Genomic DNA, 21,187 nt, shown 5'->3' with positions numbered 1-21,187 from the left:
GCACACCATTGTATTTAAGAGTCAAGTACTTTATATACATTAATTTTTTTAAGAAGCAAAGAATGTGAGAGACAAAAAACGAGACAATGCAGTCAAACAAACTAGACCCAACACTTTCCATTTTTTCTCCTTGAAAACAATGAAAATGGGTTGTTTTCTTTGTGAATGTCCAACTCTGTCCCAACTGTTGACTAAAGCTGACCTATCTGTTTACACAACACAATGACCTATAATCCTAAATGCAGTTGGTGCAATCAGTGTCTCATTGTATTGATTAGAAATAATATTTTTATACCGTGATTTTGGAACTTTACAATACGTGGTTACAACAATTAAAAGTAATTCAAATTAATTCTATGTTTTACATGAGTGAAAACGAGTGCACGATCTTAGGGATGTTTAATTGACAGTTTTTTTAAGTTACCAGCAAGAAGCTTCGACACTTGTCTGATACTGGTCCTAGCTGTCTTGTAAGTAGGAATTGGTGATACCCTGCTGCTTGCAGCTGATACAGCATGGACTTCATTTCCTTTGGAAGCAAGACAATGCAAAGTACTTTCAGAAAGTATTAAAAACATATGGTTCCAAAAATGAGAAATTTGACAAACATGTGTCTCCAAAAATAAGAGTTTGACAAAGGCAACACCAAAGAGCATAGTTAGTCGACTAGCTATAGATGCAAAGAGTGGAAACTGCACAATCACACAAAGTGAGCGATTTCATTTACCTTGACCATACATGCTCAGTGACTCAGCTGATGTATAGCACTTGTCAGAACTTGACAATGGACTAGAAGTATGCTGAAAGGGAACTGCCTTTTCAGTTGCACCAGATAAAATATCCTCTTCAGAGTCATTTGAAGTATTGGGTGCAGATGTTTCCAGCTGTTCCTTTGAACTTACATGTAGATGTAATGATGCTAGGTTTGCCACCAATAAGTCTTTGTCGACTTTCCAGTCAGCAGCAAGGCCATGCAGAACCAGTTTTAAAAACACTGGATTACTGCTATCTTTGGCAACTGAAAGATATTAAGAGACTTCAAAGGTGACAGTTGTCTAATTAGCAGCATTTCACACACTACACGTTTTTTGAGGTCCGAAAAATGTTTGTCAACCAGTCTTTTGGGACAAAATGGTATTACAAAAAAATATAAATGTCAATGATAATACAAAACTCAGATTTTTCTTTATTTACTTTAATAAACGTTTCTTTCCACGAGTCAAATTTCCAGTCACTCCACTGACCATGCACCCTGCCAGCAAAGCCTTTCTTATATAAACTCAACAAGAAAGAAAGGACTGCAGAACTTGTGTTAAGCCTTTGTTGAGTATGGGCAAGCCGTTGCTTGGAGAAATTTTCAAACCCAGGCCAAGTCTAGATCGCACTCCTAGACAACACATTGATTTTGTACTGAAGGCTCGATTTTGACCCTCACTTTGTCAAAAATATTATGCGTGCACTGCCTAAACTGTTAATGATTCCAAGTTCGAGTGAGGCCTAACACTACTGTGACGTTTTTATGCCCAATTATTCCATCAGAGATCAACCCTAGTATTGGAATTGGGCCCACACAAGGACAGAGAAAAACTCTGACCAGGGTGGGATTTGAACCCACGACCTTCGGATTAGATCACCGCCGCTCTACCGACTGAGCTACAAGGCCAGAACGGGAGCAGGCCGTGGGTATGTGAGATGTTATTCACAAGGACAAATTCGGCTCGGCCCAAGCCTAGTTTAGATAATCATTAGCTGTTGTCCTTCAGTAGCATTTTGTGGTTAATGATTCCAAGTTCGAGTGAGGCCTAACACTACTGTGACGTTTTTATGCCCAATTATTCCATCAGAGATCAACCCTAGTATTGGAATTGGGCCCACACAAGGACAGAGAAAAACTCTGACCAGGGTGGGATTTGAACCCACGACCTTCGGATTAGATCACCGCCGCTCTACCGACTGAGCTACATTGCCAGAACGGGAGCGGGCCGTGGGTATGTGAGATGCTATTCACAAATTAAAGACTTGTCGGGAGATACTTTTGCTTAGCTATACAGACAGCAATACAGACAATAATATTTCTGTGTCATTATACAATTGTTATTGCCCAAAAAAATCCAGATTTTTACTATCAATTGTATGCTGTTTTTGATCTAAAAAACAGAATTCAGTTGACTGCAAGGCCGAATTTTGAGGTGAAAAGGCAGACCTGCCTTGCATTGCAGATGCTTTCCAGATTCCAGCTGGGTTCCGTTGCAGACAGAGAAGCATTTGTGATTGTTTATAGGGACTGTGTGTGCTGCTGAGAGGAACAAGTTACATGTATCCATGTAGATTCAGCGATATGATTCAATGTTTCCCAAGACCAGTTTCTGTTTTGAGTTTAATTACAAATGAAGTCATGGACTTTATTTCATGACAACCACTGTCATCTCGTAACAGACTAGAGATGTACTAAGCCTAGTTGCTCTTCAACAGTATGCTGAAACCATCTCAAGGAAAGGATCTCCTCTAAATAACTGCTTCGGTTCCACAGATGGGATGGTCCAACCAATCTCCAGACCTGGGAATGGACAGAGGAGTGTGTATAATGGACACAAACAGGTTCATGGACTAAAATTTCAGTTCATTGCCTTACCAATGGACTTATAGGAAACATCTTCTATTCTCTTCCGCTTCGCTCAGCCGAATAGAAAACATTTCTATTATAAGTAGAAGAGACAAGTAACAAACAAATAGTGGAGGGAGCCGCCAGCAATGGTCGAGTTAATTTAGCGGGGACACACTGGATACAGGTTACAAGCCAAGAAATATAAGAAAAAAGTCACATGCTATTAAAAACAACGATATGAACAATAAGAATACAGGTTACAAGTCAAGGAATATAAGAAAAAACAGCCTCGAGTAAACTGGTCGGCGTCAAGTGGTGTGATATTCACAAGGAGTGGTATATAAATTCCTAATTATCCCAGTGGGAACTAATACCAAGCAACCTAATCAAACACCTAAAAGAAATAAATTTTTGGCCAGTATTGCTTCCCAAGACACAAGCGGGAATCCTTTCTTTGTTCCAACGTTTTTGAAATACGATGATTAAATTTATGGGTTTTATGCCAAAAGTGATTCAAATAACTCACAAGAAGGTATTCTCATAATTTTTTTACAAGGCATGAAAACTAAAGGGCCAAAATCAGACGAGTGTAAATACTCAGATAAAAGACATAAATCTAATATCTATACTGCCAAAACAAGCCTTTTGAGGTTGGTACTGAGTGTAGATGACTTCGCGCCAATCCCCACAACGTCAAACGGCAATAAAACTTCACTTCCGGGCGCCATCACCTCCCTGAACAGTCACTTTGCTAAAGGTCCCTAATGGTGATGCAGACAAAACGGTGACCATGAAAGACAACCATATAAGGAGGCCACAACATCAGGGGCTGGCAATGTGGTGTCAGGAACGAGTGGATCAGGATCAAGGTCGCAGTCTGTGTCTTGTTCATTGTCTAGGATGCCAACGATTTGTTTTGATTTTACCATGATGAAGTGTCTGTCATTGTCAAGGAGAAGGGAACACTGATTGAGGAAGTGGTTTGTGTTAGAGCGAACGACCGTCTTGCTTGCATAGGGGACTGACGTTGTCCTGAAGGGGTTGTCTGGTGTGGACCTTAGATTCACTCCTGCCACCTGGACGGCAACCACAACTTGCAGAATTTTAGCGTAACCTGAAGTGCAGATTTCCTCAAGGAGAGGGTGATTCTAAGGGCTTGAGAGATCTCTAGTATAATTGAGGCGAGGGTGCCAGATCTCATCTCTGTGACGTAGTGCTGCTTGACCAACCCAGGACGACTGGCGTGAATGAGTGTCAACCAAGTAAGAACAACAAAGTTTTCTAGAGTAGGAGTTAGTTCCTAATCCTCTGGAACATGTTCACCATGGTGAGAGAAGCCATTAGTGCATAGCAAGGAATCTTCCACAAAAGCCATGAGTCATTGGTATAGGTCCTCAGGGCGCTCATCCACTCCAAGGTGTATGTCAGAAAAGTCAATAAATTGTGCACCGGTGATCTGGAATCCAAAATGTTGTCGAATAGTTTGCCACAAGAACTAGAGTGAGGTTGAGTTCTTCACCGCTTTGCGAAATGATGGGACAGAAAACCGTGAATTGACCCTGAGAAAGTTGACTTTTTGCCATGCGGTAAGGCGACGAGTGAGTGGTACAGAGTCGCCAGAATCATCTTTTTAAACCATGTAATATGCCATTGGCTAGGAAGGGGGCAAAGTTGCTGTCTAAGGATAATGTGTATGGTAGATTTGCTTTCAGTTCTCAAAGCTGTTCATAGTTTCCACCTCGGACAGGTATAACTCAAGATGTACACCAAAGGATGCACTGGTTTGGTTTCTGTGGTCAAGGCTTAAAAGTGGCTTTCTATGGCAAAAAAATGAAGCTTGGGTTGAATGCCACCACAACAGTCGAGGAGATAGGGCAACACTCAAGGCAAGATCGATTCGTGAAAATCTTTTAATCAAACTGGGCCTGGTTGTTCAAAAGCCGATTAACGCTAATGCCAGATTAAGAATTAACCAAGGAGTTTCTTTCTCTACTCCCAAATGCTGTCCAAAGCTGATATTCTGCAAAACTTTACATTTAATAGAAGACGTCAATCTTGAAAAACAGAAATAAGCAAAGAAACTTTCACCAAAAAGTTGAAAACATGAAACAAAAGTTTACGCTAATCCTGGATTAAGTTAATCAGCTTTCGAACAACAGGGCCCTGGAGTATAACTAACAGCTGAGTGACAATAACAATATGGTGGATCAAAAACGCATCCAAAGTCCTAGTGCCACTGACCAGTACTGGCGGTTGATTTATTAATAAAATTTGTTCACAAACAAGACTTACTAGTGATTTTGCCTGAATTTCTTCACCACTTGACTTATATAAGCACTTCATGGGCTTTTTAGGAACAATTGAGAAGAACGAGAAGCACTCGCCTTCTTTCATGTTATTAAAAAAAGCCTACAACCCCACATGCTTTATTGTCACCAACAATGCACTCAGTGCAATAAATGTTTATTATATCTTCATTGAGAGAGACTACTGTCAGTCAAAATCATCTTCTCATCTGGATACCAGTATCAACAGAGTGAAACACAGTATTCTTTTTTTTTTTTTACAACTCACCTAAGTATTTGAAGGCTACACTTGTTGCTTGGCGCACGGTTGAAGCAGGGTGCATCAAGTAAAGATTTAGCGTGGAGAAGTAAAGGGGCCATTTTGGCAGTAGATATCCAGGAGGAATGTGCTATAAATGACAAGAATTCATGTTTATTGCCACTATTAATGTTAAATCCACACCAACAGACTGATGTGCTTGCCTGAAAGTTGGAGCCATAAAATTGGGGAGCAATCCAGCAGGGGGAAAAGGCACTGGGGAGGCTCTGTAAAAGGCTATTTTCACTAGAAAGCAAGACAGCTTGTAAAAGTCTGATAATATTATGTAATGCTGGGAAAATGGCATTACTGACTGCACAGCATGAAAAACAAAGATAAACACTATTTCACCGCTCAAAACCAGTGAAGTATAACAGAAAAATTACAGACTTCACAAGATTTCTTTCCAAATGAATGCCTACCTTAATCAGAAATATACAGACACCCAACAAGCCCTCAGCTTCATGAGCTTTAAGAAACTTGAAGTGTTGCCGGGATACAGCATGATGAGGGAGCTGAAAAAAGGAAAAAAATAATTTTTACACAAAGGTGTACATGCTACATGTAAAACAATCACAGTTCTTAACAAATTAATCATTTTGTAAAAGTCGCTGCCGAAAAAAAAAGACACTTTAAATTCAATGAAACCTTTGCCATGTACGGTAAATAAATGTATGTGTACCTCATCAAATCTTTTCATCTGACCATGATGATTGTTGCCTTGCGTTCCATGGCAGAGCCTGTTTATAACCTCTTCAAAGGACAGCAGTGCAACCTAATATGAATAAACAAATTTAGCGTGACACTGTCTTAGAACAGGTTGAAAAAGATTACACTTAAAATAATACACCTTATGCTCTGAGGCCAACACATGCATCGCAGACTGTGATACATGTATGTCCAATACAACATCAGCTTACATGTTGGCAGGAGTGCATTTATTTAGTTTTGTTAATACCATGCAAGCCGTTTTTGCTGTGAAATTTTGTGTGTATTTTGTTGTAGGATGCATGTATTTTGAGAGTCCCTCATCAAGTCGAGTCTCCTCGGCCGGGAAAAGAGTTCCTAGCTCACCAACAAACTTATGTATGTACCTGCTTAGAAATGTTACTTACATGTACCTCAAATTCACACCTGGACAAAATAGCAGACATTGCTTTTGTAGCATGTTCCCTTATGCTGAGCTGAGGATGATGGAGAAGAGAGAAGAGCACTGAATGGACTGATGCCATGATGAACTCTGGCAAAGCTGTTAATGCATTGGGACCAAACTGAAATAGAAGGATGGTAAAATCATGTGGATGCAACCACATGTATTCCTTTATATACTTATAGGTGACACCTTGTTAATCAAAATAGCCCTCAAAAGACAATCACACAAACTGACCTTAAGCATGTATTGTGGTTCTTCTGAGTTGTTTTTCTTCTCACCACCTACAATTCCACTCCATAAAAACTGACACACTACAGCAGCCATGCCTAGTTAAGCAGTATAGTATATTATAGCATAGTATAGTATAGTGTAGTATAGTTTAGTTTAGTATGTTACAATATGAGCTAGTTTGTTTTGTTTTCAATTAATCGATTTGAATGTCGGGCAAGTACTACTGCGTGACACATGTACTTATAAGGCTTAATTGAGTCTTATTAAATTGGCATTTTAACCTACACGAGATCACGTATACATTTCTCTGAACTTACATCATGGTGTCAGAAGTGGGATCAAGAAAATCCACAGCAAGAAAAAACCACAAAAAAAAAAAAACAAATGCCTTCATACAGCGTATAACCTCATCAATATAGCACAGCTCATCGAAGATGCACAACTTCAAAACAAGATATGCCACCGCCAGAAGAAAGCGCGTCAACGGGCAGCGCCATGCGATCGATCTCATTCACATCATAATTTCCCATTCCCTCCCCGATGACGGTCAAGGGAGACTTTAATTTGTAAACAATTGGGAGTTTTTCAAGCAACAATGGTCAGACTATGACGTCGCCACAGGTCTCGACAAACAAGAACAAAAGATTCGGCTCGCCACTTTTCGCTCTGCTATGGGCAAGGAATGTTTACAGATTTTTCTTAACCTTAAACTCACTACGGAAGAACAACAAGACATAGACAAGTGTATTAAGGCATTAGAAGCCTACTTTAAGCCGAAACGAAACGTCATATATGAGCGATATCTTTTCAACAAGTGCCAACAAAACTCAGGTGAAACTGTGGATAGCTATGTCAATCGTCTACAAAAAGCGGCCTCTACCTGTCAGTTCGGGCACGATAACGGAATTCTGCCTTCGGCCTCATCAACTATCACCTCATAGAAATCTCGAGCTCATAATGTAATATTGTTAATTAGTGAAAAGAGGCACAGTGGAATTGGATTTCATGAAAGTTATTTTTGCAACTTGCACACACATTAATATATACTACAATAAAACTTACACATCACAGCACCCTCTTTGGCTTGCCAAGATGTTTCTTTTCCCAAACACAGCTGCAATACATCAATTATTATGCACAGCTTTAGTGGGCAACTGACACAAAGACCTACATTTCTATAGAGTAAACAGTGTACACGTGTACAACAATATAGTTTTCACATTGAACAATTACTACAGTTGAATTCACTGTCCCACAATTACAATGTCAGATATTTCTTAAAGGAATGTTCTAGTTAAATAGCTTTTGGGGGGACAGTAATAACCTGTATGGGCTACAACAGTACCAGTATGTATAGTGACCGGAAAATTAAAAAAAAAAAGGCTGGAAGAGACAAACACCGTACCAAGGAAGGAATTAACTACCGGGGTAGTAATACACTGTATTTATTTTTCTAGAAGTGAGAAAAATGATATGTAAAGAAGAGAATACCACATTATTTTCTGGTTGCTCTCAACAAGTAATCAAGAATTTGTGACCATATACACCATGCAAAATAAAAGGGCAGTAAGATTACCTGGACTAAGTTATTGTAAAATTCCTCCAATTGGTGAAGTGTGAAGGTTTCCAAAAATTTTGACAATTTGGCTACACATGCGTTTCTAATAGCTGACCAAATGTCTGTTATGCCTGCCAACACCACATCCACCACTAAAGGAAATACTTTGCCATTGATTCCATCAACTGAACTAGCACGCTTCAGCCAATCCATAACATGCACAAACGTTTGGTTCCTAACCACTGGCATGTTGTGAGCTGAAAAAAGGGGCATTAAATTTCATTTTCTTCTTAATAATTATTATTACCAGTATGGGTCAACATAAGTTATGATTACATAGCTGTATTTACAAGTCTTAGAGTGAAGTCAGCCTATCCAACAACAAACACAGACTAGACCCCGGGTGTTACTAAACACAGGAACAGAACAGAATATACCAGAATATGCCGGAATGAGGCGGAATGACACCAGAATGAGACGGAATGAACAAGAATGGTACCAGAATATGCCGGAATGAGGCGGAATGACACACAAATAAAGCGGAATATACCAGAATAAACCGGAATATGCCGGAACAAGGCGGAATGACTCTGGAATAAAACGAATAACACCGGAACGAGGCGGAATGACAACAGATTAAGGCAGAATAAACCAGAAGGACATCAGAATCAAGCTGATTAGCATGGATCGGAATGACAAGGAACAAAAAGGAATTTTTATCATTCTAGACTGTGAATGAATAAATGTTGCAGAATAGAGAGACTGACAAAAAAGAAATTACATTAAGGGGAAGTAATAAGGCTTGGAACGAGTCACGATATGTCCTCACAATTCTTCATGTAAATATATTATCAACGATCGATCTTTTTTCTGTGCCTCTGACTTCTTTCATCAAACAAGGAAACACTGCGTTCAGGTTCAATGGCATTATTGCCAACAATCAGGAAGAGAAAAAGTCTAGAGTCTTCCAGCCGTTTTTGCGAATCTATTTCCGCATATCTCCATCACGTGTGAGTTGTGGGAAGCAGGCAAGTAGCAACGGTAATTAGTTTGTGGTTCGCTGAACTTGATTGTGATTGGTCAATACACAATTGACCTGTCAGAATGAAATAAAAATGTTCACGGGTTTTCTGACTCGCACAGTGAAAGCCGCCTCCGAGATCCATAGACAAAAACAATTAGAATAACATTATGTTCTCTTGCTACTGTACTTTTTCACGAAAAAAATGTTACTTCCCCAAGAAATAATTATTCATTTAGCAACGGATATACCTGTCAAATGTTTCTCGTGATCAAAGTGTTCCAAATGTTAGAAAAGGCAAAAACACATGCAATTCCCTTAGGGAATCACGTGACATAACAAAAACTGACTGAAACAACCGAAAATCGGTCGGCGCTAACTAAAACACCAAATTCTGGCATTTTCAGGTTCATTCCGGTATATTCCGCTTTATTTGGGTGTCATTCCAGCTCGTTCCGGTGTATTCCGGCACCATTCTTGTTCATTTCGTTTCGTTCCACTGTCATTCCGCCTCATTCCGGCATATTCCGGTTTATTCCGGTATATTGCGTTCCGTTCCTGTGTTTAGTAACGCCCACGAGACCCCATGCAATGTGGAACAAGGGAGTTGCATATTTCCTTCATTCACATTTCCTCTTCAGCATAGCATGACCTGACAAGCTTTGCCATACATGTATCAGTTGTTTACTTACAGCAAGACTTTTGACTTTATCTTTTCACTAAGATGCATTATTTCTTTTCTTTTTGCCTGTATTTCTTGGTAAAAACTACAAGCTGTTATATACCAGCACCATATTCTTACCTTTTAAAGCTGCAAACTTAAAGCTCTTAAGTAAGGAAACAGAAAGCTTGCCTTGAGAGAGATACCTAAAACAAACAATTTCTGTAAATGCAATGACAACTGTATTGTATTTATCTGTATCTTAATATTTAACCCTTTGACGTCCATCTTAAACCAGCCTAAACCGGCCAGACATAGTATTTTACTCTGTCTAACGCCAGACGATTTTACTTATCAATGGGGAACCCCTGGGAGTCAATGAGTTAACAATAATTATTATTATTCATTGAAGTGGAGGTGAATAGTGGTGGATATCTACTGCACTGAGTCATGAATGGACGAGGTAAATATCCACCACTTTCACTGACAATGAGGTGAATTTTTAAAGATGAATAATCAGCCAACTTTATCAATAAAATCTGATCCTCAGCAATCAAACTGAAACAAACCTCTGTTTGCTCAGAGGTGAATGGTACTTGCTATTCACCGGGGTTTCAATAAGTTTTTTAGTAAACGGCTGGTTTTGTGAAGCAGCTGTGGCAAGAAAGAGGATGTAAGGCCCCTTTTCCCTTGGGAGGTCTGGGGACATGCTCCCCCAGAAAATGTTGAAATCTAGGAGCTCAGAAATGACATTTCCAGCAATCTGGGCATCAACATCAGTCACAAATATTTACTAAACAGGAAGCTGCACATGGCCAAGTTAGAGGACAATTTTTTTGCACTCTCAATCTCTTGTTGAAAACAACAAAATTTTATATCCCCTCCAGCTGTGCACTTTCTATTTGTGTCTTCCATTTTGAATAAACAGCACGTGGAAAACCAGAATGATGTAGTGAATGTGGTAACATGTCGTTTAGACAAAGACTCCGGATGGTTAAGATAACAAATGATGCACTTTCAAAACATCAAGCAAAAGGACATAAGGTGAAGGAAATCCACCGTAATCCAAAAATCCCTCACAGGATAAACATGAATTCACAATATCTGGTTACTGAATTTCCAATTTGTAACATGAATGTTACAGATGTGATCCAGGCAACATTTGGCACCAGTCCTTCTCCTCTATTCTCCCACTTTGGCAGAATGCAAAGATCACGTTAGCAAATACCAAGGAATTCATAAAAATATCCAATGTTCAAAAAAGAGCAGAACATACAGCAAAAGGTTTCTTGTTATTCTAGTTGTTTTATTGAATTAAAATAATTTAACATGGATCGAAGTGAAATGATGAGAATCACGTTTGCCAGCTTCTAATGAAACCTCTATATTCACCTCTGAGCTAGCCAATCAGAATGAGCACTTGTGCTGTATATACTAAATTAAAAAAATTTTTAATAAAAACAAAAAAATATTCGTTTTTAAAATATACAGTCATGTAGCCAGCTAGGACACAAACTATTTATTTCATTCACTTGCTTCTTTATTTGCTTACAGACAAAGCCCATGGAGGATCAACAATAGAACAATAATTAGCGTGCACAGGGTCCTTTACAGGTCAACCTCCACATTATGGCCTTGTTATTAATGATGTGTCAAAGTCTTCTCACCCTGGGCACTACACAATGATCTGTAGTTTATTATTTTCTAGATAGTTTTAAATTGAATGAAGGGCCATTAACAAGGTGTTACCATGTCACAAAGACTCACCTTTCATAATTCTATAAAGATAGCTGTAACATTTAACCCATTGACTCCTGGGGGTTCCCCATTGACGAGTACAATCGTCTGGCGTTAGACAGTGTAAAATACTAAGATTGGCCGGTTTAGCCTGGTTTGGACGCCAAAGGGTTAAACATTTTTTTTCAAGGCCATGATAATGAAAAGTCAGTGTTATTGTAAGTTTGAAATATGTCTATAGAAATCCATGAACTGACAGGTTGAATGGATTCAATCATAGGTTTCCCTTCTATCCTTTGTGAGCATAGCTGTTCACTTTTCTTACTCAAGATGTTAAATTATAGTTGCAACGATGCAAGCTCTTGATTTTGAAATACATGTACTTTACATGTAGTCTTGAGTTTTATCAGAGATTGCCAGGGCTTTTGTGGAGAAACCTCCAATGTTAGGCTACCTCCAGTACAGAAATTTGAGTGTGTGCTAGCCCTTTGTTGGCGCGAATTTTGAAATTACGGGTTGTATGATGCATTATGTTGTTGTTCAGTGGGATTGTACAATGGTTATGACCGATAATTCCATAGTTCGCTCTGACAAAGGGCAAAGTGCTCAAAACGTCACCATTCAAATTTCTTTATGGTGGTCAATTTAAAATATCAACTAAGTTGAAAAATCCATTTCTGTATTTCACATCCCCATCTACGCAGCATCACAGTTTCTTTAAAAACTAAACCCCTTTACCTACAGTGCTGTTCCATATACAGTGGCTCACTGCCCTGGAACAGCTTGCTGCTCAAATCATTAAGGGAAGTTTCTATTGACACATGAATTGAGCTTTTTTTTTTTGGAGTATGCATGCACAATAAGCTTACAAAGTCATAGCACTCGCTCACCATTTAAGAAATTCATCAAGTAGTTCGTTTAATTTTCCTTTGAACTTGGATTCGTCCTGGATGCGAACAGATCCAGACAACCCTCCGCGGTCTAAATGTTCTTGTGCCACAGGCTCGCCATCGTCTATGTTGGCAGTAAACTCTGACCACCCAAATCGACGCTCGAAGAGATAGAAAGTAAACTCGTCCAAATCTTCTTGTACAAGCACACAATTTTCAGGTGATTTTGTCGGAAAAGGATTCGCAATTTCCTCCAAACCTTTCCGAAGCCAATCTGTTTCACAATCATATTCCCTTAAAGTATTTTCATTCTCAAGGGATGTCAACGATTCTCTTAACTTTTGCAAGGAAAGGATTTCTTCCTCAGCGCAAGAAGCATTTTGCAATCTCGACAGACGAAAATCAAACTTCGGCGATGGGTTTCCGATATTGCTCATTATAAAATTATTTGAAGACTTGCAGGCTTGCCTCTCATTGTTGTTGGATCGGTTGAGTTTTCAGTACCACTTTACCAGCTGCCTCAATGTTTTTGTAACGAGTTTTAAGTCAAAATACACTGCACAATGCCGCCATTTTTCGTACTTGGCGAAGATTTATTTTGCCACGTGATTAGATGATCTCGTTACAACGAGTCTCTCCGGCAGCTGTTCCGACAATTGCTTGTAATGGACTCGGTAAATGATCTTTGAACCACACGCTTTTCGAAATTTGATCTCGAACAAAGAGGTTGGGTGCTGACTGGCGGATCGCAATTTTCAAGATATTCCGACAGAAAGGTATCTAGCATTAACGGATTTATTTTTCCATGTAAAGAGTTTGGCGCTTAGGCATCCTTTTACTGGAAAGTTTTCGTGGCAAACACCGACGTCAAGCGAAGGGGAACAATATCGAACAAGACTTCCGCATGTTCGGTCAGAAGGGGAAGCCGGTGGTAACAATTCTAATGTAACACGTTACAGCCGAGTTAATGCGCCAAAAAAGCCCCAAAAGTTGTCTGCGTATTATCGCTTCAGTCTGCATTTGTTTGTCATTTTACAGAAACTTTTTCTAATGTAAGTCTCGCAACTTAAGTTTAATTTCCTGAATAAGTTGTAGACTTTCGATTTCATATACTGGACTAAACTGAATAAGGAACTCAGTATGAGTTCTTATTCTGCTCTCGCTGGGGCACTAATTTTGGGGGCACTCTTCGCAGAAATTAACTCAAATTAACACAAGTCAAATCGTTTTTGTTAGGAGAGTCAAAGGTAAATTTTTAAATAACTAAATCAAGCACAACCTGTTTACAAATCCCCCACATATTCTGTAATGTTACGTTTTTAAGGCACTTTTTCCCCCTCTTTTTTACTAAAAGATTGATTCGTTGCAATTATTAACTCTAAGTTGCAGCATCCGTTATTTGATCATGATCGTGGCGTTTGCATATGAATAGCCTTGTAATTATATCTGTCTCACTCTCCAAACGATACTTTCAGAGAACAATGGCGATCACAAGTGGCATTGCGTAATTGTTCACACAACAAAACTTATTACACATTCCAATGCAAATCGAATTATAACATTAATCTTGTTGTGTCATTATTCATACATCCTTCAAGGATTGTTTTAGTTTGAAAATAAAAATCTTAAATGTTTTAGGGTATCTCACGTAAGGATAGAGAAGTCATAGGACAGCCCTCTACACAGAAGACAAAACTTTGGGTGTAACAATACTACATCCTTTCACCTTCAGCACTTAACTTAATTTGCATTTTCTTCCATGTAAATATCTTAACACCACGACTAATGAAATACTGTATCTGCTTGCCTCCAGACTTGTGCTGAACACTCTATCTACCCCTCAGAAACGTTTCTCCAAATACTTTATCAGAATGAGTGGCACGATTTATGACTATAGCATGATGACTCTTAAAGGAGAAATGGTCAGCCTCTCTAAATACAAAGGCAAAGTGGTGCTGATTGAAAATGTTGCATCCCTCTGAGGAACAACAAAAAGGGATTTTACCCAGGTACAGTAAGAGAAATTGGAGAGACAGAAGGGTTATTTGTTGTTCTTTCTGACAAGATTGTTAGACTTCTATAATGTACACTTTTTACTACAACCAGATTTCCATTCACTGGTGTGTGAAGGGACATTGGTCACATATCAAGAATGTTTAATGTGATTATGGCTTTTGTTAAAATGTAACAAAATGAATATCTAAATACGGAAAATATCTGTTTTGTGAAAAGCACATTTCTAATTTGTAAAACATATGGTGTATCCAGAATTAAATTAATTATGAGCAGAATCTCTCGAAACTCAAATGGAAAATCTTTCCCAATCTCATCCCATTATCGGAATTTTCTCGTGCCCTCTTAGTTCAGAAAAAACAGCTTTGGTATGAGATCTTATCTTATTTTTGGACATTCTGTATTTCCTTTCAAAGGAACTGTCAACAGATTTGCATTTTTTAAATAGGGCCATTTGATCTCATAACATTCAACAAAAGAGGTGTAGCTTTTGGACTTAAATCATAGATAATTAGACTCCATTCTCCCAAATAGACATGAAATTATTGATTTATTCAAAAACATTGACCATATATTTTGCAGCTACATGCATGTATCAAGATTTAAGTTTTCCAAAACACAGATTTTGAGCTAATTTTGTGAAGTACAGAATTTCCTTTTTGTGTCATTTAGTTTTGCATACCATGATTTTAATTTTTGCAGTCATCTCTGAGATGACTTGATCTGATACATGTAGCTCTCTGATGAGTTAAAGCAACTCTCTAATCCAATCAATGCACTTAATATCTGGCATTTGTTGCCTTGGGATCCTACAATGTATGGTGTATCTCTTAATTTTATCTGGAAAATGGCAGAATCGATGAAAACAAATATTTTTTTTGTGGATAACTTGGAAAATCAGTACTGCAGTTAAGCCTGAAAAGTACATATACTCAGTCTAGACAGACAAATTTATGCAAATGGTATGAAAGCAGTATCAATGTTTGACTGATTTAACTCTCTCTACATTTGTGTTTCCCTTTTTGCAGATGAATGAGCTCATGGATGATTACAGTGCAAAGGGGCTTGTTATTCTGGGATTTCCCTGCAATCAGTTTGGCCACCAGGAGAATGGTGATGGCCAAGAGATTCTAAACTCCCTGAAGTATGTGCGACCTGGGGGTGGCTTTGTACCAAAGATTGAAATGTTCTGCAAAGCAACAGTCAATGGCTCCAAAGCTGACCCACTTTTTGTCTTCCTGAAAGAGAAATTACCATATCCTACTGGTGAAGGTGGAGAAATTCTGATGAAGGATCCGCAGGCGATATTGTGGAGTCCAGTGCGTAGATCTGATGTTTCCTGGAATTTTGAGAAGTTTCTGATAGATGCTAATGGAGTGCCATTTAAGCGTTATAGTCGTCACTTCCTTACTTCTAAAATCAAATCTGATATTGATGAACTCTTGGCTAAAAAGTAATTGCAACAATTACTCTTAAAGAACGTACGCTAGAAAGTTTGCACATCAAGGTAAATGCTGCTAAGGATATTAAGGTTGAGTGCTGACAAATGCACATGATTAGATATACCCTGTTGGATGTATCAAATTCAAGCATGAATCACATGACAGGGCTTTCTCAAACTGACAAGTTTTTAACTTTGCTCAAGTAAACATTGCAAGTAGCGCGAACTAACACATAGTGGTAACTTTTTTTTACTTAATATTTTGCTTCTAGTCTAAATGTGGTAAAACTGATTTATCATGGCTTGACTGTTCTTGTGCCAGCCAGTAAGCTATAATTAAAAGCTAAAAGTTATAAACTCCCCTAAATGTCCTTCGCAAAAGCATTCCTTGACATTAGATACAGTGTAGCTATAGTTGTACAAAATAACTTTTTACCAGTGATGTTTTGTATCATTACCTTTTGCAAGTAAACATACCAGAGAAGTGTAGAGGGTTTTATGGAAATTTGTTAGATTAAGGTTGTGCATATGATGGCACACATATAAAACTACTTGTGTGTGCTTGAAGTTTTCAAGACAATCTTTGCATTGAGGAGCTGAGGAGAGGGACGAAGGCCTGTATGTGATTGCACCTTGATTTAGTATAAAAAATGATGAGTAAAGATATATTTTAATGATTGACTGTGTTGTCTCAATTTTTCACAAAGCCTGGCATGTAGGGTGATAAAGGGGTTGGCAAATGAGGACTTAAAAATTGGAGAGAAGGTTTATTCAATTTCTAGCTGCTTATCAACAACGTACAGTTGGTAATCCAACTAGTATCAGCATTCTTAAACCTTTGGTCACTGTTTCAGCCTTGGACAATCGGTTGGGAAGTAATTGGACCCTTCTGTTAAAAATACACAGCGTAGTCCTTGCTGACTCAATCAAGGATAAAAATATACGAAACACCTACTCTGCTTCAAAAGGGATCTCCCTCAGACTTGGTGCCCTTTGCAGCGTTAGTCTGAGAAACAGTTTCCATGCACCGGCGCTTGATCTTCATGCAATCTTTACCTTTAAACAACTAAAGGTAATTACCACCAGCGCGCTTACTAATGCTGATCTGAACATGTCAAGATAGACGGTAATTGGTGAGATTGGCAAATTATGAAGTGTGGAGTTCCTCAAGGTTCAATCTTGGGCCCCCTTCTCTTCAATATATATATGAATGATGCGAACGTTTCAGATATTTCGTGCTCCTTAAGATTTTATGCCGATGACATTACGGGGTACTCTTCAAGCCTTTGTCCATCCACCTTGCAGATAAACCTACAAAAAAACCTTGGTCTACTCGTCTCCTGGTTCCATAAGAACTTCCTGGCGATTAATCTCAATCTATCGTCTTCAACAGAGCAACTTTACCAACGCCCTTTGTTATCGAAAGTAATGAACTAGATTACGTTCCACAGATCAAGCTCCTCGGAGTAATCATTGACAATTCATCTGCCGGAAAGTGAACATAAAAGTTTCAATTCTTCGTCGCATTCGTAAATTTATACCCATAGATATTATGATTAAATTGTACAAAGCATTTATTCTGCCTCATTTCGAATATGCATCACCACTGTTCATAGGTCTAAGTAAAGGTCTGTCTGCGAAACTAGAGTCAACCAACGCATTCGCTTTAAGGATTCTTCTTAATCACTCTAAATCGACTGCTTATGAAGAGTTACTTAACATCGCACATATTAAAAGCCTGGAACACCGACGCATAGAACACTTACACTCGTATACAAAAGTATTTATGGCCAGGCACCGAACTGCATTCGGGAAAGGTTTATCCTGCGTAGCAACGTTTACAGCCTACAGGGCCATCTTAATGTTGTTATCCCCTGACCCTCCTCATCTTATGTGCCACATTCTTTCGCGTACCAGGCTAGTAAACATTGGAACTATCTTCCAGACAAAATAAGGATGTCAGAATCCCTTTCTACATTTCGGAAGAACTTACAAAACATACAATTGTCTTCATCGTATGACTGCAGCTGTATTTTTTGTAAATAGACAGTCTAATTACCAATTCTTTCTTTTATTGAATTATTGATTATTGTAATAGGTTATTATTCATTTCAGTTGATTTAATTCTTATTTCTTATTTTTCACTCATTACTTGTACATGTAAGATTATCTTAATTATCACATTGTAATTTTTTATGACACATTTGCATTTAAACGAGCTATCGCTCATATGCGATATGTGTTTAAATAAAATTACTTACTTACTTACTTACACAGGTCATTTCCCAGAGCAATTTATATTTTATTCTAATTGCTCTCTGGTGCAGTAGTGTTAATCAGAAGGAAAAAATGCCGAATAACAGATTAAAGAGTCATTTTGTGTGTATAACAAACACTTTATTCAACTGGTTCAAATTTAAACCAGGAGTACTGATTACTATGAGATGGCGAAGGGTTCTCTTCAACACACCAGTGGAGATCATTTGTCTCAGAAGGACAAGTACATCGAAAGGGTTCAGGACCCCAACGTGTAAAGCTGGTTCCTGTAGATCCGCTGGGCTCTGCCCTGAAACCCAAACAGATATCTTCCCCCTGCCACTCCTCGTGAACAAAATTGTCATTTTTTGAAAAATGTGTGCAGTTGTCTCTCATTCTCCATCCGATGGCTCAAATATTCGAATATGAACTTCTTGTTGCGATAGGAAGAGCTACATGGTAGAACCTTGTATCCTTGGTTACTGAAACTGCTCGCATCCACGGCTTCCCTGGGTTCGATAAGGAAAAGGCATTTATTTTCATCATTTCTTGGACGCAGTGTATTGTCAGATCTCAGTTTCCATTGTTGGTTTTGCTCATTTGCTTCACAAGCTCGTGCTTCAGGCTCTGCCTCCCCTTCTGAGGTCTCGTAAGTCAAACATCTGTTTCAAAGAAAATGAATGGAAGGTGAGAAAAGTAACTTCATACTCTTATTGAATAGTTTTGCATAAAATAAAGAAAATGTTTGAGATGGCAAGACTTGGTAAAAATTATCTTACTTTGTTTTCTCGGTCCGCACTCTCGTTTTTTTCCGATAAATCAACGGGAAAAGACGAGGATCCATAACTTAGGGCTTGAATACGTTGCGAGTTTCAGTCCGGGCTGAAATTTCGCTCCACTCACCGGGCTGAAATTGTGTTGCGATTACATGATAAATTTCAGCCCGGGCACAAAAAACGCAAATTTACTGAGATGGGAAAACACAGTCGATGCGCATGCTCACTTTCCTTTTATCAGCCAGCCGGGGCGACAGCCGGGGCTGAAATTCCATTTTGATTACATGGACTTTTTGCGGATTTTTCAGAAAATCGTAACCCGGTTTCAGAAACCGGGCTAGGATTTTCAGCCCGGGCTGAAATCGCCACTTTCATTTCAAGAGGATTTCTTTCAGAACCCGGGCTGAAATTCGACATGTAATCGTGCCCTTAATAAGAGTGCGGACCTCGAATTCGGTAGGTATATACAAGACAAAGTTAGTCACTATTTATTACACCTGTTCATGATTTTGCGACTTTGAGTTGAATACAAATCGATTTAGCATGTGTAGTGTTAAAATATGGGCATAGCATGAACTAACACAATACCGAGTTAATGAAAAAGGTCAAGCAAAGGTCTTTTTTTATATTTGACAGATTACATCCCTTGCGAGAGAGATGACTAAATCCTTGTTTCCTGACCAACCGTTGTAAGTTTCTTTACTTGAGCTATTCTGATGTGAATGTGACCAGCGGATTCTTCCAAAAATAGGTATGCCTAGAAAAGTGATAGCGATGAGTGAGAAAATCATCAAATTGGTCAAGAAGAAACAAACACAACAACAGTAGTCATAACAGTGCTGTTTAACAGAAACTTATTGTCATAACTCTGTTTCTCAGAGTTTCTGTCGTTGGAATTTCGGTCGCTGCCTTTAGAAAACGCACCAAAAAAGGCTTAGTTACTTGGACCTCTCTTTCCATAAAAAAAAGGTACGCATTGCGTACATGGTAGGTAGTGCAGTAGGCTGGGATTGTGTAGTAATTATTTTTGCAAAATTAATTTTCTTTTACTTATTATTGTGTTATCCAAATTTGTTGTCGTTTTTGTGTAAGCGCTATCGGATAGGGTTGGTACATGGATGGGAGACCATTAGGAAATCTTCGTGACGAAATGATATCTCATCTTTTTTTTTTTACTTGATTTCTTTTTTTATTTGGTTGTTGAAAGCTTCTCTGTGATCTTCTTTTCACGTTTTTGATGAATGGTGATGGAGTCCCAAACTGTGCCGTTACCAAGCGGGTGTTGACAAACAAAGCATGTGAGGCTTGATTACCCCCTTTTATTGTGTTTTTTTTTTTTTTTTAAAGAATTTCCTCAAACAAGAAATACGACGTGTTCACGCCGTAAAACGCAATACAGCTCTTAAGCCTAGTGCCAATTCCACAAACACATAGAGTCGTGGCCGTTTTGTTTTCACCAATATATAACCCTGACCTTCGTTCTTTCTCACGCTACATTGACTGTAACTCAAAAAATCTTATTTACTTGATACAATGTAGACACTGCAACAAACAATACATAGGAGAGACAAAACGGAGACTTAAAGACCGTTCTACGAACACCGACGTCCCGTTGACAGACCCACTTCTTCTTCAAGACAAACAACTATTTCTGATCATTTCACAAGCAATAACCACACGCCTCACGACATGGAACTCATCCACACATCTCGTGACCCCATACGCAAAGCCCGAGAAACGTTTCTAATCGACAATGGCCAAACACTTGAACCAAAAGGTTTACGCAAACAATAAACTCGCAGCAGAAGGATTTAAAAGATACTGTACCACCACGTAAATTTATTGATAAATACTAAATGAAAAACAGTGGCGTGAACTTCTTACTGGTCCGACTCGATTTAACGGACGTTTCGGCTGTTCAACCTTATTCAAACATTCGTAAAAAACTAAAAACTATTTACAGTGGTTGTGTGTAACTTAGGTACTGGCTTTTATAAGCAACTTAATTAAGAAATGCAAAAAGCTTTAAATTATAAGCAAGGTAACAGTTGTATAAGAAAAAGCAAGTGACAAAATTTTTGTAACAAGTTAAACGTAACACATTCCATCGGAGCCTATCGATCGTCTGACTTGCAGCAGAGCTTGGTCGAAATTTAGGAGGTGCTAGAACTTCGTTGAGATTCTTCTTCGGTAGTTCGACGGTAGGCTGAGAAAACAGCTTTAGCCGGAAAAAAAATTCAG

General features: G+C 38.6%; 1 protein-coding gene and 1 pseudogene across 2 annotated transcripts in view; one reads left to right on the top strand and one right to left on the bottom strand.

The window, feature by feature from the left end:
- LOC138022252 (uncharacterized) overlaps positions 1–13,055 on the bottom strand; it is a 58,504-nt gene extending 45,449 nt beyond the window's left edge. The window contains exons 1-11 of one of the 2 annotated variants that reach the window (XM_068869336.1): positions 12,461–13,055; positions 9,975–10,039; positions 8,170–8,408; positions 7,656–7,707; positions 6,597–6,688; positions 6,331–6,480; positions 5,892–5,984; positions 5,632–5,724; positions 5,180–5,300; positions 728–1,018; positions 425–529 (exon numbers count right to left, since the gene is read on the bottom strand). In XM_068869336.1, coding sequence (XP_068725437.1) covers positions 425–529; positions 728–1,018; positions 5,180–5,300; positions 5,632–5,724; positions 5,892–5,984; positions 6,331–6,480; positions 6,597–6,688; positions 7,656–7,707; positions 8,170–8,408; positions 9,975–10,039; positions 12,461–12,897 — 1,738 coding nt within the window. In that variant the 5' untranslated portion in view covers positions 12,898–13,055. The remainder of the gene's footprint in view (positions 1–424; positions 530–727; positions 1,019–5,179; positions 5,301–5,631; positions 5,725–5,891; positions 5,985–6,330; positions 6,481–6,596; positions 6,689–7,655; positions 7,708–8,169; positions 8,409–9,974; positions 10,040–12,460) is intronic. The other variant, XM_068869337.1, reaches the window with a different exon arrangement.
- Positions 13,056–13,097: 42 nt separating this feature from the next.
- Positions 13,098–16,592, top strand: LOC138022258 (glutathione peroxidase 1-like; annotated as a pseudogene).
- Positions 16,593–21,187: the final 4,595 nt, after the last annotated feature.

The sequence above is a fragment of the Montipora capricornis genome, chromosome 10, assembly GCF_036669925.1.
Source record: "Montipora capricornis isolate CH-2021 chromosome 10, ASM3666992v2, whole genome shotgun sequence".
Classification (NCBI taxonomy): Eukaryota; Metazoa; Cnidaria; class Anthozoa; order Scleractinia; family Acroporidae; genus Montipora; species Montipora capricornis.
Note: the sequence above shows the minus strand (reverse complement) of the source record. Positions and strands in the feature narration are given on the sequence as shown.